Source organism: Perognathus longimembris, chromosome 1, assembly GCF_023159225.1.
Source record: "Perognathus longimembris pacificus isolate PPM17 chromosome 1, ASM2315922v1, whole genome shotgun sequence".
NCBI classification, from domain to species: domain Eukaryota; kingdom Metazoa; phylum Chordata; class Mammalia; order Rodentia; family Heteromyidae; genus Perognathus; species Perognathus longimembris.
Genome location: NC_063161.1, coordinates 35291811 through 35309524, shown reverse-complemented (window position 1 = coordinate 35309524; position 17714 = coordinate 35291811). Strand labels below are relative to the sequence as shown.

Genomic DNA, 17714 nt, shown 5'->3' with positions numbered 1-17714 from the left:
AGTCATTAATGGCACACTGAGTAGAATGACAAAAGTGGGATCAGCTAACATAAGAGAAAAATGTTGAAGGCCCATAGGATGGATGTGTATGGATGAGTGACTGGGGATGACCAGGGAAGGATGGACTTGCTTCTTAGGAAGGGCCTGTAGTTTACAGAGCATCATTAAAGTCTCTGTAAACTTGAGAGAGTGATATAACAAAATTATCTGTATTTTAGATGGCTTACTGCTAAGGTATCATGGAAAAATAGATTTGAAGAAGTAAAAAAGAAAAAGTGTAGAAAAGACCATTAAAAGAGATTGTTGCCATGATCCGACTTGAGGAGCGATTTTAAAATATAAGATAGAGGGCTGGGAATATGGCCTAGTGGCAAGAGTGCTTGCCTTGAATACATGAAGCCCTGGGTTCGATTCCTCAGCACCACATATATAGAAAAGGCCAGAAATGGTGCTGTGGCTCAAGTGGCAGAGTGCTAGCCTTGAGAAAAGAGAAACCAGGTACAGTTCTCAAGCCCTGAGTTCAAGCCCCAGGACTGGCAAAAATAAATAAATAAATAAATAAATAAATAAATAAATAAATAAATAATAAAATAAAATATAAGACAGAATCATAGTGACAGAAAAATGGAGACAGATGTAGACAGATTTGAGGAGTATTTGCCAAGCTTTAAAATACATTCTGTATACTTAAACCAGTACAATTATACAATCTTAAACATAAGGAAGACAACTCTTACATTTTTCTGAATTGGAAGAATGTTTCTATTTTTATTGAATTGTCAATTTGAGGTTTTTTTCTTTTGTTCCTGCTTTGGTTCTTTAGTCAAACATTCTGGTTTGATCTTGGAAGCATGAAAAGAGTGAAAGCATTCTTAAGTCTGAATTTAATATCCTTCAGGAATAAAAACTTCCCTCAAAAATCATCTTCAATAGGAAAAATAAGATTAAAATACATATAATCATAAAAATGAATATTCTTGCTTTAAAATACCTCCAGCCTAAATGGAAACACATTCAAGTGGTGGAGGGAACTTAAATATTGTCTCAATACTATTTCTCACTTAAAGATGAAGAAACTCAAAATAACTAACTTGTGAAGGTCATAAGGTCAGCCAGTTGTCAGAACTGGCTGATGACAACTTCTGACCCTAAACTAGCTCATTTTTCATAGTCACATGTGTGCCACTGTCTCCTGGTAGGATTTTTTAAAATAATTATTATTCATATGTGATTCTCTGAACAGAGTCTCTAAACCACAGCACAATTAACATTTGGAAATGGGTAATTCTTGTGTTCTGTCGAATGGCTGGATTCCTAGCCTCTGCCCACCAGATGTTCATAACATCTCTCCTTCCCCAGTTGAGATAACCAAAAAGCTCTCCAGACATTGACAAATAGCCCCTTAGGGGGAAATGGCCTCCAGTTAAGCACAACTGCTTCTGTCTCTCCATAATGCCATGAACTTTAGTCAAAAGAGGGAAAAAAATCCATCCAAGCAAGTTTAGGCAATTTCTTAGGAAAATTCCACTTTATAGTTATACTTTTTGCCATTGTATACCCTTTTTTCCCAAAAAGTTTGGTACCTATGTGTCTGCTCTTAGTTCTCTAATTCCTATGACAGTTTTATTCCTATCTGCCCTCATGCAGAGCTTTTCCTTCCCAGCTCTGCTTTATATCAGTGGAAACTTTATCTTGGGCTCTATTGTTTTTGGCATCTATGTGGGTTCATCCAGTGGAGGTCTAGCAGGAGGGAAGAGGCCAGGGCATGTCTCTCTCTTTTCTCTTCTAATAATAGCTGCTGAGTCATCTTCATTTCATTTCCTACTCTGGCTACATAAGTCCCTCCACGGTGGTCCATGTCATGTTTCCACTTTCTACTAGGTGTCCCTGCATCTTGGGATCTGATATCATTAGTTCTGTCCTTCCAGTTCAAAGGATGGTAGCAACTTGCCAACATTGCTGGTCAGTTTACCTCCATTTCTCATTTGTTTCTTACTTTCTTTGTCATCTGTGTAGCTGAGTGCTAGGCTCCTCCTACAATCCCTGTGTTGAAGCTAACTCTCATTGTGGAGATATTCAGAATGAGATAGCAATTAATGTTATGTAATATTGTGGAGTGGAACCTTGTGATAGAATTGTTGTCCTCACAGGGGATGGCACCTGAGAGCCAACCTTCACCCATACAAGGATACAGGAAAGAGATGTTTATAAGCCAGAAAGAGACATTTCACTAGGAACTGAATCAGCCATCTCCTTAAATCTTGCAATAATCAGATCCCAGGAAAGAAATGCCACTTGACTAGGCATATCTTGCTATGGCTCACACTAGCTAATATAGCAGTTCCTTCTGTTACACTTGCAGCTCTTGAAATAACCAGAGGGTTTCTAATTTCCTGCCAACCCAGACTGGATAAGTTTTTTGCGTTCGTAATATGTATTGAACCCTGAATGTGTATCTGACATTATACAAAAGACATTTTTTTTTACTGTTTTTCTCAGCTACGTTGTAAAGTAAGATGGACTGATAAGCCATAAACACATTGGACTAAATTACAACTCCTTCCCTAATAGCTGGATACCTTGATGATAGTTAATCTCTCTAGGCGTAGGTCTGAAAATAGTACTCAATAGTACATTTGTGGATTAAATGAATTATCATGTAAAGTACTTGTAGCATATTCTGGTGTATAGTAAATCTATTATTTTTAATCACAAATTACTGAGTGCTATTCATTGTGTGCTGGGGATATAAACACAATAAAAGACAAAGAGTTTCAGAATACTAACACATTATCAGCTCATTATAATGAAATAGGACACATTTACAAATTTATATCATGTAGAAGCCAGCATGATGAAGAGTCAAAGGTTGGTGGACATTTGTCAGAGTTTCACTCCAAATTCTACCAATTACTATTTAGTAAAAGAGCAAGTTACCTAACATTGTGATGTGTTCATATATAATGGAATAGTACACAATTATGAGAATTAACTATACTACATATAACAAAATAGATGAATCACACAGATAAAATGCTAAGCAAAAAGAATCCAGAGTGCTTATTTTATTACTGCAATTAGAGAAAGTTTAAGAGCAGGCAAAATAAATCTATGGCCATAAGAAACAGAAAAGTGGTTGACTCTAGGGCAATGCTGGTCATTCCAACTTATGAGTTTACCAACTAGTATACCAAAAAAGTTGATTTTTATAGCACTTTCCAATTCTTATGGTGCAAATATGCTCACCATTGTGAATCACAAACTACCAGTGTGGCAGATTTGAGAATAGATATGTACATGTACAATATGGTCAGCTAAGTTGGCATAAGCCAGCATTAGCACATTACTGGGAAGTGGCATGAAGGGACATTTTCCTGTATTTGGAGATGTCTTGTGTCATGATCTGAACACTTACAGAGGCCTATGAACATCCACAAATTCATTTACTTTGCTACATGTATCTGATGCTTCACTAAAAATAATATTCAAAAAATGTTTCTAAGAAACAACAAAAAGATCCTAAATGTTTTGTTGGAAAGAAAAATATAGAGATTCACAAACTGAGAGGTTGACAATTCATATAACACAAGAATACAAGAGGGAGACTCTATCACAGCCAGGAAAACAAAAGAAAAGAGGAGACTCAAGCTAGACCAGTTTTAATTGTTTCCACTGAGACTGTTCAGTCTTATCACCAATGGTTGCTACACTTCTCTAAGAGTCATGTTTTAGAAAATCTCATATTCACTGCTTCAACTATCTATGGCCCTGTCAATTAGAGATGAAAATTGTTCCACTGGGTGGCTCTAAATGAACACTGTTAGCATAAAACCCCCCTGAAATACAGTGATCTCAGGCGCACAAAGACAACAATGCAAACAATGAGGGGGGGGTTGAGTACAATTACACCTTTGTTTTATTTTTCTTATACCTTCGAACCTTAAATATGTTCAATATGAGCAGAAGGTATCTATAGTCTAGCTCAAGGAGATATTTTCACAAGGCATCTGCTCTTGATATATACAGCACTTGTATGTTTAAAGTTACAAAGCTGAAGGAAAATTTTCAAGAAGTCTGACTGATGATATCTTGACACTTCCATGGGTTCATTTGTTTCCAATCTGGCAATAGAGGACCATAGAAAACACCAAGCCAATTACCTAGAGAATAAAATAACAGGATTAGGAATTCACATGACTCCCCTTGCAGAAATTACGTTCAGTGTGAAAGTTCTATAATTCACTAAGAAAGTTCTGTACTTTTTGTCTCTGAATCAGAATTCCTCAGTTGGCCAATTAGCCATTACTGGTGCTGAGAATATTGGATGCCACCAGAGGATCCCTCCTTTTAACATTCACATCTTTCTGATAGCCTCTCCCTGGAGATTTGGGGACTCTAGGCTTCTGGAGACTAAATATTCTTATTGCTTCTATAAAAAATGCTGTAGTCATCTGTTTTAGATCATTGCATAAAAATCAAGGAGTCTAGAATTTCTCTTGCTGTAGTTTTAGGCATTGCCTAGAGGAGTGAAAAATGAAATAAGGTTTTGAAAATATACTTCTAAACTAGCAGAGGAATAGCTTAAGTCAGGAATTTCCTTTGAAGTAGCAAAGCACAATGGAAAAATCTGGGATATAATTTCCATCTCATTAGTTCTTCCAAAAGTAAGAGACCCTAAAACTTGCTCTAATTGACTCTGCCATTGGTGACCTGAATGCTGTGGCTTTGATGTAAAAAAGATAGACAGTTCCTTAGGGATGGGAAGTTCTCTCCCCGTCAACCCTCTCTGAAGGGAGACAGGATCCAGGTAATGTGCTTCCTTTCTAATCAACTGAGTCATCTTAAACTGAGTCATCTGCTCATGCCTTCCTGGAATATGGAATTCAAATGAGAACTGTGGCCCAAAGTTTGTTCCTTCTTAAAATTGAAAAAAAAGGCATCATTCTCTGAAGTATCATTTTTATTCATAATACCCTTAAATTCAGAACTAAACTTAATCTTCCTTTGATCCCATACCTTAATTTTGGGGAATAGGTATCAGAAATGAATAAAAATGGGCAAAGGAAGTAAAACAACTATTGCCTTTTACTCCCTTATCCTTGAAATAGAAGTCCGCCCAGTCATCAACAAACCGGACAAGCTAAGGGCAGAATTTAACCGAAGAACTGAACTAAAGAAGTCTCAAACAGTTTTTAAACCAGTCATTTACTATGGATAACACACTTTCTTGCATTATTCTTCGATAAAAAGTCACTTATGATGGTTTAAAAAAACAAAACAAAAGGAGAGATTCATCATTTTATAATGTATGTTAAGATTCATGACAAACATGCTAGTTGCTATTCACAAATTTCCACATTGTGCAGCATTCTACAAAAAAAAAAAAATAGGACAAAATTGAAGTAGAGGTGTGGCTCAAAATGGTAGATCACACCAGCCGTGAGCAAAATAGTGCAAGGACAAAGCCCATGCCCTAGTTCAAGCCCCATGACCAACAAAAAAAGAAAAGGATAAAATTACCGTTTATCTTTTTTAAAAAGTGGTCCTTATTTTCTGTTAACAGACTTTTTTTTAACATGGAGAAGGTTCTTACCAAGTTTCTATATTTATTAAGTTGTTACAGTCAAAAACAGAGTCAAATAGTCTGCTAATTTAATAACAAGAATTCCAAAACTATCTACATTTTTTTCTTAAAGAGCAACTTATGTGGGCTGGGAATATGGCCTAGTGGCAAGAGCACTTGCCTCCTACACATAAAGCTCTCGGTTCGATTCCCAAGCACCACATATATGGAAAACGGCCAGAAGGGGCGCTGTGGCTCAGGTGGCAGAGTGCTAGCCTTGAGCCGGAAGAAGCCAGGGATGGTGCTCAGGCCCTGAGTCCAAGGCCCAGGACTGGCAAAAAAAAAAAAAAAGAGCAACTTATGTTGCATAGATTCCTTAGTACCCAGTGTGAAAAGAATCTGTCAAATATGTAGTTTTAATAGAAAACACTGGAATTAACTATTGGCCTAATCCATCAAAGCCCACACTAGAGGTCTAAATGTGGGGCAGGTTGGTTTTTTTTCCTGCATATATTTTCTGTGAAGATGAACTGGAAATATTATCTGAAAGGAGATAATTGTTTCTGTTTCCTTAAAAAAATATTCAGGAGACTTTTTCTGTGTGTCTTTATACTTTCTTGAATTTGAACTAAGAAAACAGAGAGGATAGATAGATCTATTATGCAATTCATCCTAATGACTCCAAGACTAGAGTACATTTTTGTGTTTATTTTGATAGACTGAATAGCAGAAGACTATTTTCAAATCTCCTGTCTGAATAAAGCAAGAAGGAATATATTATGATTTTCTTTGCCTATAAACCCTAAAGAAAGGCAGGTTGAAGGTTGAGGAACTAAGCAAAATAGTTTCAAAGAGTTCTTAGAATCAGTTACTACCATGTTTACAGAGAGTCTAGAAATCACACTTAATTTAACTAGTCTAACTCAAAATATGGTTATATTTTATGACATTCCCTTATAAACTTCATAGATATAAATCTAAATCTCTATACTGTATGATAGATTTTTGAAGCATTTCTTTGTATGAACCATTAGAAGAAGCAACACACTACTAAATCATGTAGCAACTACATGAAGTATACCCATTTCATAAATACTTAAATGCCCTGCTCCTCTCGTAATCTTAGTTTTTACTCTAAGCATTTAGATTCTTGGCAGTGTTCTTGCCTATTATGAGAGACATCAATCTCCACAATCAATTATGTCCTTATTGTTTTGGGATCTGCTCTCAAGAAGCTTTTTGAAAGCATCTATGACTAGTCTTAGTCAACTATCTGGATTCTCACATTAAACTAACACTTAACATTGGGTTTCTCATTGGAAGCCTGCTCTTCTAAACTTTTTACTGGTGGTGTGGATGTTGTTATTTTTGTTTTTTTCTTTTTTTCATGTATGCCAATACTAGGGCTTGTGCCCTTACTTTGCTTTCCCATTCACAGCTAGTGCTCTACCACTTGAGTCTCCAGTGTTTGCTGGTTAATTGAGGATAAAGAGTCTCATAGATCTGTCTGTTTAGTCTAGTGTGAATCTTGCTTCTCAGATTTCAGCCTCCTAAGTAGCTAGGATTATTGGCATGAGCCACCAACACACACCTTGTTCCTTTGCTTTTTTACATCATTTCTTGCTATGTAGCTCAGATTAGCCTGTGTCACCATACACAATATTTTTTCACTCACTTATTTACTTATGGTGCTGAGGATAAATACATAGGACCTTACCCTTATTAAGCACCTGCCGTATTGCTCACCTATGTTCCGAGATGCATGTCATCATTTAACTTTTACTTAACCAAGATACATATGCATGCTCTGTGCTTACACAAATATGAATATATGTGTGTGATTCTTCACTCATCTCTGTGGCCATTAGTGCTTATTTTCAAAAAGCAGTATAAATCCAGAATAGGAAAGAAATAGAGAGGAAGGGAGGGAGGGAAGGAGGGAGGGAGGGAGGGAGGGAGGGAGGGAGGGAGGGAGGGAGGGAGGGAAGGAGGGAGGGAAGGAGGGAGGGAAGGAGGGAGGAAGAAGGGAAGAAAGGGAAAGAAGGAAAGGAGGGAGGGAAAAAGGAAGGGAGGAGGAAAGGAAGGAAGGAACAAAGGAAGAAATAAGGAAGAAGACAGAAAGAAAGATCTTACAAAATGCAGAATTAAGCAAATAGACCTAATGCATCGTGCACTTGGGCTACAAATACACAACAGCCCAATTTGCTGCTGAATGTCTCTTCACCAAATCATTGGTTGAAAATGTCACCAGCAATCTACATGACTATCTGCAACACAAAACTGCTTTAATCTCAACTAAAATCCCTGACAATGGCATGCCTCGCATACGAGGTAAAAGTTTCCAGAAGGCCTACAGACACCACATAGCATTCTGTGAGAATGAAACAAGCATTACTGAGCTGAGCTTACCATCCTTCAGAGGCATAAACTTTACATCACTTAAAATCTTGCTAATGTACTGAAGTAGGATTGTGAGATAATTTCAACTCACTTGGTGTCTAAATTATCTGAATTCTGGGATAATTTTAAAAGTGCTTATCTTAACCAGTTTTATTTCCTCTTCTTGGCAATACTTTCAGGCTAAAAGTATTTTTCAGGTACTAGAAAACAATGCCAAGAAAGTATATCAGGTAAAAAAAAATCCCATGCAGAATATTTTTAGCAACATTAATAATTAAACTAGCAAGAGTAATAATACATAATCATCATTAGAGCTTCCCTCAAATCACTAAGTGAGGATAGAGTACCTACAGAAAGGGCATCTAAGACTAAAACCTGTGTCAAAATCTGATTTTTTTCTCAATGGAGCAGTCATTCAGAAATGAGAGTCTCAGGCCTGCTTAGCTCATTGAACTACAGTTAATTCATATTTGATTTGGGGAGGTGCTAGGCCTTAATCGGTTGGTACCAAGTGCTTCTTTAATGTACCTGGGATTCTTTATTTTTACATGAATATCTGTTAGAAGAATTACTGAATAAATAACCAAAATCAATCATGAAAGATTATACTATACCTCAATGGCTGCCAGTCCAAATGCTATTCCAATAATTATGATGAAATTTTTTTCAACTACATCTTTAATCAAAGAAATACATGTCTGTAAAGAAAAAGATACACCCAAAATGTTACCTTTATAATGGCATGGTCCATAAAGAATTGTACTTATTACCTGATTTATGAAGTGGTAACCTCTCTGCACAACACCTTAATAATGACAATAAAAGTATACTAAAAAATGTTACCTTTAATAAAATTCTGATCTCATTAAGACTTTTATTCATTGAGTTGATTTCTTGAGTATGACAAAAGCAGATTCAACACAAAAGAATTGGCTGAGTTCTTCTACTCCTTGCTTCATCCTTGTTCTATAAGTTCACTGTGGCTTTTCCATACACAAAAAGGCATCTGAGGAACTCAACTACGTAACTACTGAATCTAGGATCTTTAATTATAAATAATAATGTTTGTCACCAGTATCTTGTATTTAAAGAGCAAAATTTTGCTTTGGCTACCTAATTACTGAATCTACAGATTGGTCATTGCAAATACATTTTTCAGCCACGTATTCAAAACTTATCATTTTTATAATTAAAATATATATAAATAATAATTTAATTCTAGACCTAATGCATTGCAAATTTTCATTTTTTCAAGGACTTTTCAAAAATTTTTCCTAATATTTATTGTAATTATCTTTACTGTTAAAAGAAATGTCATTGTATTATTACTTGGGATAATAAAAAAATTTAGAAAGTTGCTTCTCTAGTATACTTTTAAATGTATCCAAACCAGCATATAATATCAATTTCAAACCATTTCAAGCCAATCCTAAAGATTCCAAGGATTCTAAGATGAATTTTTAAAAAATAAAAATACTAGCCAATGTGATGGTCCTCTTGGTTGTAATACCACAGACTATGTCACCCTGTGAGAGTCATTTATATATGAGGATAACTAATGTATGTATGTGCTAAATAATGGTTCTCTGTAAGACTAAGTCTTTTCCTTCATTCCTTGATATAACAGATTTCTCATTCACATCTTAGCCAAAGTGGTAAACATTTAAGATGATTGTGTTATTTACAGTTCACTGTGAGATTAATGATTGTATCTACTGATTCACATTTGTTATTCATAAGGAGGTTTCTCTCCCCTTGTTCTTTATCTTGGCTGAAGAGAGAGGAAAAAATAGAAGTGTGAATTATGGCCATTTCTAATCTTTTATTTTTTCAGACTTCTTGCACTGCAGATGAAAGAATTTTATGAATTTATGACCTTCCTTTTGGGAAACAGGGTAGCTAGCAGCCTACATTCAGCTGAATTATGTGTATATTTGCAGGGAGTATCTGTTTTTAAGAAGTTTTTTTCAGACTCTTTCTTGAAGAAAGACATTTTTGAGTTGAAACCTTAACAGGGGATAGATGTCTATCCACAAATGAGTTGCTAATTTCCTTATTATCCTAGGTAGAAGTTACATGCTTTTACACTGTGCTTATTTCACTTCTTTATTTGGTTTTGACTAAGTTAGATGGTTGTGAGGGGAGGAGGGAAGAATATAAAGTATAAGAATAAAGTAAAGTATACAAACAGAACTTTGCTAGTGTTACTGCTTTGACAATAAAATAACATGGCATCACTAAAGTCTAGAAAATAATTTCTGCGTCGTGACTTATTTTAACTATTAATATTAGCAATGCTGCAAAATAATCTTTTTAATACTGATAAGATAAATAAAGATTAGCAGTGAGAAGAGAAATTTTCCTGCAGATAATTTTTATATATTAAACTTAGTACCAGTTACTAAACCAAAACAGGGCCTGATCTGAAACAATCATTAAGATGATAGAAATCAATTCATTGTTACAATAGCTTTTATGTGTCCTTTTCTAACTAGATTATAATTTCCTGAATGATCTAGAAGCCTGTCTAATTCAAACAAGAAATGGTGGAGTCAGAGTAGGCACTGAAGAAGAATAAGAGCAAATAAATGAAACACTAATAGCAGTTGTCATCTTCATAGACATTTCTACCAGGCAGAAGGAATGCATACAGAAGCCCTGTGATAAAGAGTAGATACCCAGTCCCACATAAGGCCATATTCTGAGCTTCAAAGACTGAGTTACATGGAGACTTAAGAAGTGTATCTGCCCATCTAATCAATACCAATAACTGACTAGATTGAAGTTGCCTAATTATTTTTCTCCATTTACTATTTTATTATCAGCTCTCTAAGTGTAGACATTGAACTCTATTCAAGGATGGATCTCCAGTGGCTGACTGAGGCCACATAAGAGGTGATCAATAAATATTTGATGAAGTAATAAATAAAAATAAAGTAAGTACATACTGATGTCCAGAAATTACACAAATGTGACATCTACAACAAGTAAAGAGATAGACTCGCCTTTTAAATTGACTTTAAATATCCAAAGCTATTTCTCTATTGCAACAAAACCAGGTAACCAATTTACATTTAACATCTAGAGCCTACATGACCGAATGACAAGCACTTTCTTTTCACATATATTTTGTTTATTCTTTTTTATGATATTTTTATTATTTTAAGTAGTTGTACAAATGGATTATCATTCAACAATGTCAGTTTACGAGGACAATGCATCTTGATCAACATAACCCCTTGTGTAATTCTCCCCTATGCATCTGATCTTCATCCAAGCCCTCAATTTTCCTAGTGTCATAGGATATGCACTGAATACTTGCCCCCAGTCATCTCTTTATGTATCTCCGCCCCTTGACCTGCTCCACACACATCTCAAGTACCAGCTTCCTGGTATTAATTTTGTTAGACTGTGCGTTAGTTGTTCTGAGGTGTGACAGCATACTTTTTGAAAGGAGAAACTTTATTAGAAAACATTCATATATTATTTTCTAGAACTAATGTTAAAATAGAAAAAGATAGAAAAATAACGATAATGGTCACCATAGACAGCACAAAATAAACCTCCATGTTAATTTGTACTTGCTTTTATACTTCATGTAGAAAGTTATTTTTACATATTAAAAAGGGTGAATAATGTATCAGTGATACTCAAAAGATATTATGTTGGAAATGAATTATATAACTTGGGAGGGAGGGGAGTTGGAGGGAGAGAAAGTGGGAGAAAATGAAGGAGAGGGTAATACTGTTGGGAAAGAAATGTACTTGTTATCTTACTTATGTACCTGTAGCCCCTCTGGACACCAATCAGCTTTACAATAAAAATAAAATAAAATTGGGTTTACATGATGGCAAACACAGAAGAAAGTAAGTCCTTTCATTATTTAACATCTGCTTATCTTTTTAAGCATGGACTTGTTTTGTTCTTGAGTAATGTCTATCATTTTCATATCATGATTCCCATTTTACTTGCTGCATTTAAAATTTTTGCACTTTCACTGTGAAAACAATAGAACCACTTACTGTTCTGAGATTTAGTTAGTTCTCACCTTTTTGTAAACATATTTTCCTTGATACATTTCACAAATAGCAGATGATCTTTCTGGGCATTCACATGACTTAGAAACTTGTTCAAAATTATTTCCCCAGTCAGAAGCTCCATTGACCAAGCCACAGCATTGAAGCTATTTGGTAGAAAGCAGAATGAAAAGCAGTTACTAAGAAGGTTTAAAACATTATTAATATTCTGAATTATATTCTTCTGAATGTCATTAGGAAGATGTTTCTTATGCTAAAACATAATGTAAATCACCTCACTCACTCCTCTGATCAGAGCAGCAACAATAATGAAGAAAAAAGTGGGCTCAATTGCCCAACTCTGAGAAAATTGAAAACAACAAACAAAACCTTACCTGCTAAGTTCAATGACAAAAGAGAGAGCAGAGTCAGATGTATTTGTTTTAGATTTTAGCAAAGAAGTTTCCAGAGAATTAATTAAAATTGTTGCTCAGAAGAGATGAAAAATGTTCATGATAAAATTCTCATCCCACAATCTTGGGTCACTTTTAGTAGAAAGAAGGACAAAGGTTGAGAGACATTTCAAAGACTGAAGAGAAAGCTTCTGTGGCCTTGCTTGGGATTGAATTTTCCTGGCTATGTTCAAAATAGCAAGTAAAATGAAGGAGGGAGCTCTTAGAAAAAAATACCAAGATTAGGGACCAGAATAAATGGAACACAGCAAAACATTAAAGAATAGGGGAAGAGGATTTGCTGCCATTTTTTGAGGAAGAAAAACAAGGCAGTGATAAGCCAAATGACTCAAGGGATGTGGCACAAAATATTTTTAGATGGAAGTGAGAAAAGTAATTGTTCCACATCTTGCTCCTACCTACTCTAGTAGAGAAAAGACTCTTCATGCAGAAAGGGTAGGAAGTAATTGTGAAGAAAACAAAACCAATACTCCAGGCCTATGATGCACTGAGATGCCAGAATACTGAAAGAACTTCTGTGTGCCCCAGTTTCTTCATCTCTAAAACAACAGATAATACCAGGTGCTAATAGTACAAATGAGAAAACTCATGAAGTGTTTAATCCAGAGCCTGACTCACAGTAACTCTTCATACTATCCATTAGCTGCTATAAATTTATTTTTGTTGCTCACTTGTTGTTATTCTATTATGTTCTCACACGAACATGATCTCTTTGTGTTATCCATGTATCTGCTCAACACTAGTTGGTGTAGAGTCCATGTAGAGTTGGGAGTGATGATTAATAGGCTAGATAGCAGAATGTATTTCAAAGATTGTACACAATAAAATTAAACTAACAAATTTAGCAGAGGCACATATAGTATCTTGTGCTTTGGCCCCAAGACTGAATTTCACAAACACATAGCTCAATGGTTGTTTCTATAATAAACAGCTAGACATTTCAGGTAGCTCCAATATCAGTTTTAACAAGGTAGTCAGTTGTAAAACAACCTCTATTCCTGTTTTCATGGTAGGCTTGACACATGTCTTATTCTTTTTGGTTACCTAATCTTGAATAGTATTGATTTATATTCACACTGCATATAAAACAAGATATGATTGTAAGCAGTACAATAAAAGACAGAAGTTATTTCTTGTTTTCTTTATTTTTCCCCTTTTGGTTTATTCTCTGATGTTAGTTTTTTTTTTTATTTCTGTTACCTCTGTCTTGTATATCAGTTTATCTGATTTGGGGAAGGGAAAGGGAATCACAAAAAATGATGAGACAAAGAATGAAAAAATGCAATAGTACTCACTCACTAGACACTATGTTGGAAATGAACTTTACAACTTGCAGGAGGGAAGGAGAAAAGTGGGAGGAAAAATGGGAGGGGGTAATACTGCACAAAAAGAAATATACTCATTACTTGACTTATGTAGCTGTACATCACCTTTACAATAAAATTCAAATGAAAAAGAAACAAGATATAATCTTTTACAAAACATCTTTCATAAACATCCTTCATAAACATCTTGCACAATATACATAAAGATTGCTAGGGTGGCATAGAAACATAAAGGAGAACTGATAGGAAGGCTAAAGTTTATCAACATATCTGTTCTCTACATTAGCAGTAGGAGAAATTAGGAAATTTCTCCTTAATTGGTCAAATTTGTCAAAAGTTTTAACAGCTGGATAAAAAAAGACATTACATGGAGAATGTATAAAACAGTTCCAAATAAATATCCATCACCAAAAATGCAAAAGGGGCACATTCTAACATAAGTTAATAGGGAATTTGTGTGGTAATTCCTTAAAATCTGAAGAGAAAACAAAACCACTTTGTATCTTCAATTTTTGTCCTTATGTCCTTGTACTCTAGATCATCCAGCATTTAGGATAAGGCCTTTACCCAAAAAAGTATAATGGAAAGAAGGAAGGAAGGAAAGGAGGGAAAGAGGGAGGAAGGAAGGAAGGGAAAAAACAAGACAGGTAACCAGGAAAGTTAAGAAAAACAAATGCAAATTTATAAGAAATGTCAGGCATAGAATTTCTACACAGAAATAAGAACAAATCAAAGGAACTTGCTAAAAATGGAGGACGACAAACAGGAGAAGGAAAGGGAAGAGGAGGAGGAGGAGGAGGAAGAAGAGAGAACCATTTAGTAACTTACAATTGGCACTGAGACTTTAAATCCCAGGAACAATGTGCATACATGTGACTCTAGACCTAACCCAAAAGCCCACTGGTTATCTCTGTTCCTTTTGTCCTAGGTCAGTTTATTGGGGAGGATCAAGGATGCTTGATCCATCCTGGTTTTAATCCAGGAGAAGAGGTAATCTAAGGATGCAGCTCCAGGGAAAACAGGAAGAGATCAAAACACAGAGGAAGTTAAATGGGACTGATCCATATCAGGTTTTGGTTCTGGGAAATAATGCTTTAAGTGGAATTTCTATAAGTTGGAGTCTATCCAAATAGGAACTGATGAATGTTCTGGGGGGGGGGGGGGTAAGAACACAAAATGTCATCTGATAAATAGCTGAAGAAACTAAGGATGTTTCCACTTGAGAAACAAACCTTGAGGGATCAAGTGACATCCATTTTTAAAAGAACAAGCTGCCATATGTAGAGGCATCTACAGACTTTGTATTTCTTCAAAGTCCCAGAAAAGAATTACATTGTATAAATTTTAAGAGCTAGGCTTTATTTCAAATGAGGAAAGAACCTATCAGCCATCAGACTTGTACACAAATAAGATGGGCACAAATTGGTAAACAATGCCAAGTGAGGCTAAATGACCCAAAAAATATATAATCCAGCCCACCTTTAAGAATCTGAGAATGCCAATGACATGCCAGAATAGAATAGTATACGTGGTTAATATGATGCAAATCCTGAGTGAAAGGTGTGGTGAGGAGTTGCCCCATGAAATGAGTAAGTCAAGCTTTAAAGCACAGATATTCATTAAGAGTACATTCTAAGGAGGGGAAGCAGTGGCTACATGGCAAGAGTCAGCAATGCTCAAGGAACCTTGAATAGTAGTATTTGCCTTAGGGAATAGTGCCTAGTAATGTTTAAAGATTGAGTAGGAGTTATATAGCATTCCTTCCTTCCTCAAGCTTTGATATTCTAAAGAAAAGAAAATAGGGGACCTGGGAATATGGCCTAGTGGCAAGAGTGCTTGCCTCCTATACATGAAGGCCTGGGTTTGATTTCTCAGCACCTTATATATAGAAAATGGCCAGAAGTGGTGCTGTGGCTCAAGTGGCAGAGTGCTAGCCTTGAGCGAAGAGAAGCCAGAGGCAGTGCTCAGGCCCTGAGTTCAAAGCCTCAGGACTGGCAAAAAAAAAAGAAAAAGAAAAAAAAAAAACACAGTGAAGAAAGGAGAAGGGGAGAAGGGGGAGGGGGAGAGAAGAGAGGCAAAGGAGAGGAGGGGGAGGAGGAGGAGGTTCCCATGATAAACAATAATAGTCTCATCAGATAGATCTGTATTCAAATTACAACTTCATCATTGTTTCACTGTCATACTTCCCTAAATCCCAATCCTCATCTTTATAAATAAGTTTTCTGGGGCTATTACCATCTGCTATGATTTGAATATGGTTTTGAGCATGTTTTCCCCAGTTACTTGAGCTGGAAACTTAGTTCCCAATGTAGTGGCATTAAGGAACTTTCTAGAGGTAAGTCATAGTGGAAGATAATGAGGTGACTGAGGTTTCATCTATGCGAATACATTATTATTGTCTTAAGGATGTCTTATGGGAGGGGTTTTGAGTTCCTCAAGAAAGGGTTATTATCAAAGAAGCACTACCTACTCCTCCTTAGCTTCTTGTTTTCTGTCTCTCAACCTAATTCCTTCTGGATCCCTTCTGTCCATGTTCCCACCATTGCCTGCCTTCACCCCTGCAACCCTCCCTGGTACTGTGCAGTCAATGACACCATGCTCTGCAATCTTCAGAGCAGTGAACTGAATCACTCTGTTGTCTCATAAACTACTCATCCTAGACATTTTATTATAGCAATGCAAAGCAAACAAGAACATACCTAGTAGAGTTGTTGTGAATAGTAAATGAGCTACGCAATATAAATCTTGGTGAAAAAGGAGATGGGGAGGTAGAGAGGAAGAAAAGGAGACAGACAGACTTCGCAACAAACTACTCTTTTAAGTAGTAAATATGTTAGAACAATTATTTATTTGACCCAATTGAGATTTAATCTACTCTACACATCTTCAGATTATCATTAAGAATTAAAAAACATTTAGTTTTTCTTACTGCATTTTGACAATCAAAATCCGCAAAAATGAATGTTTGTTCATTTCTTATGGAATATGCTGGTTAAAAGATTAGACATCAAAGAATTATGTTCAGCCCTCAAATGACCAATAAATTCCAATTACCTCTTCCTGAAAGTCACGCACAGCTTCCCGGAATTCTTTTCCCTCTTCCCCTGTTTCACTCAAAAACGTTACATCTCTTGTGAGTGTTTCATTTAGTGCTCGAATAGTCTGAAAATAAAAAAATACAGTCAAATAATTCACGCCAGATGGTAGTATTTCCATGTCTTAGGCTTTCCCCAAAATTATGAAATATCATTTGTGTGCATACCTCAGATTTGAAAGCGGCTCCTAGAATACCTGCTACTATCTGCAGAAGCAGGATCAGGAGCAACCCTATGAAAAACTGGAAGAAAAAAAGAAAGAAGGCTATCTGTTATCTTCAGTGTACTCAGCAACAGCAGTAGCAAGCATTTTGGTATTAACTTCCCTTTATGGTCAGGATTGTCCCACTATAAGAACATTAACCACAATTGTCTTGTATTCCACTCTGTGTACCTAATTGCAGAATTGGGTTCCATTGCTACTCAGAAACATTTGCCTCAAATGTTGATGAAGAAAAAATAGTGCCAATAACACTTTACTGATTAGGACTAATTTGGGTTTATCTAATATTAAAGGGAGAGAAATTGGAAAAATACATGAATATGCTTGAATATTATGTTTCCTTTCCCTCTTTCATCAAATATAAGGACACACACACACATTCAGAACTTGCTTCAAAACAGTATTTTCACACTGTCAGAACCACATGGTACCTTGTTTTATATGTCGGTTCTCAAAATCTGCCTCAGATCTATGAAATCGCAATTTGAGAGGACGCAATCTACAAATCAGATTTTTTAACAACTTCCTCCAGTAATTACATTTCTCAAATGAAAATGAGGCTTTATTACTGGGGGAAAAAAACAATCACCAAAGATGCTATTATAGTTCTGTTAGATTC

At 35.8% G+C, this 17714-nt stretch overlaps 1 protein-coding gene across 1 annotated transcript in view; it reads right to left on the bottom strand.

Annotated features, from left to right (window-relative positions):
• Positions 1-3893: 3893 nt before the first annotated feature.
• The window catches only part of Tspan8 (tetraspanin 8), a 29339-nt gene continuing 15518 nt past the window's right edge, over positions 3894-17714 (bottom strand). Inside the window, exons 4-8 of the mRNA XM_048359461.1 lie at positions 17040-17114; positions 16832-16939; positions 12012-12146; positions 8578-8661; positions 3894-4160 (exon numbers count right to left, since the gene is read on the bottom strand). Of these exons, the coding sequence (XP_048215418.1) occupies positions 4107-4160; positions 8578-8661; positions 12012-12146; positions 16832-16939; positions 17040-17114 (456 nt within the window). The 3' untranslated portion in view covers positions 3894-4106. The remainder of the gene's footprint in view (positions 4161-8577; positions 8662-12011; positions 12147-16831; positions 16940-17039; positions 17115-17714) is intronic.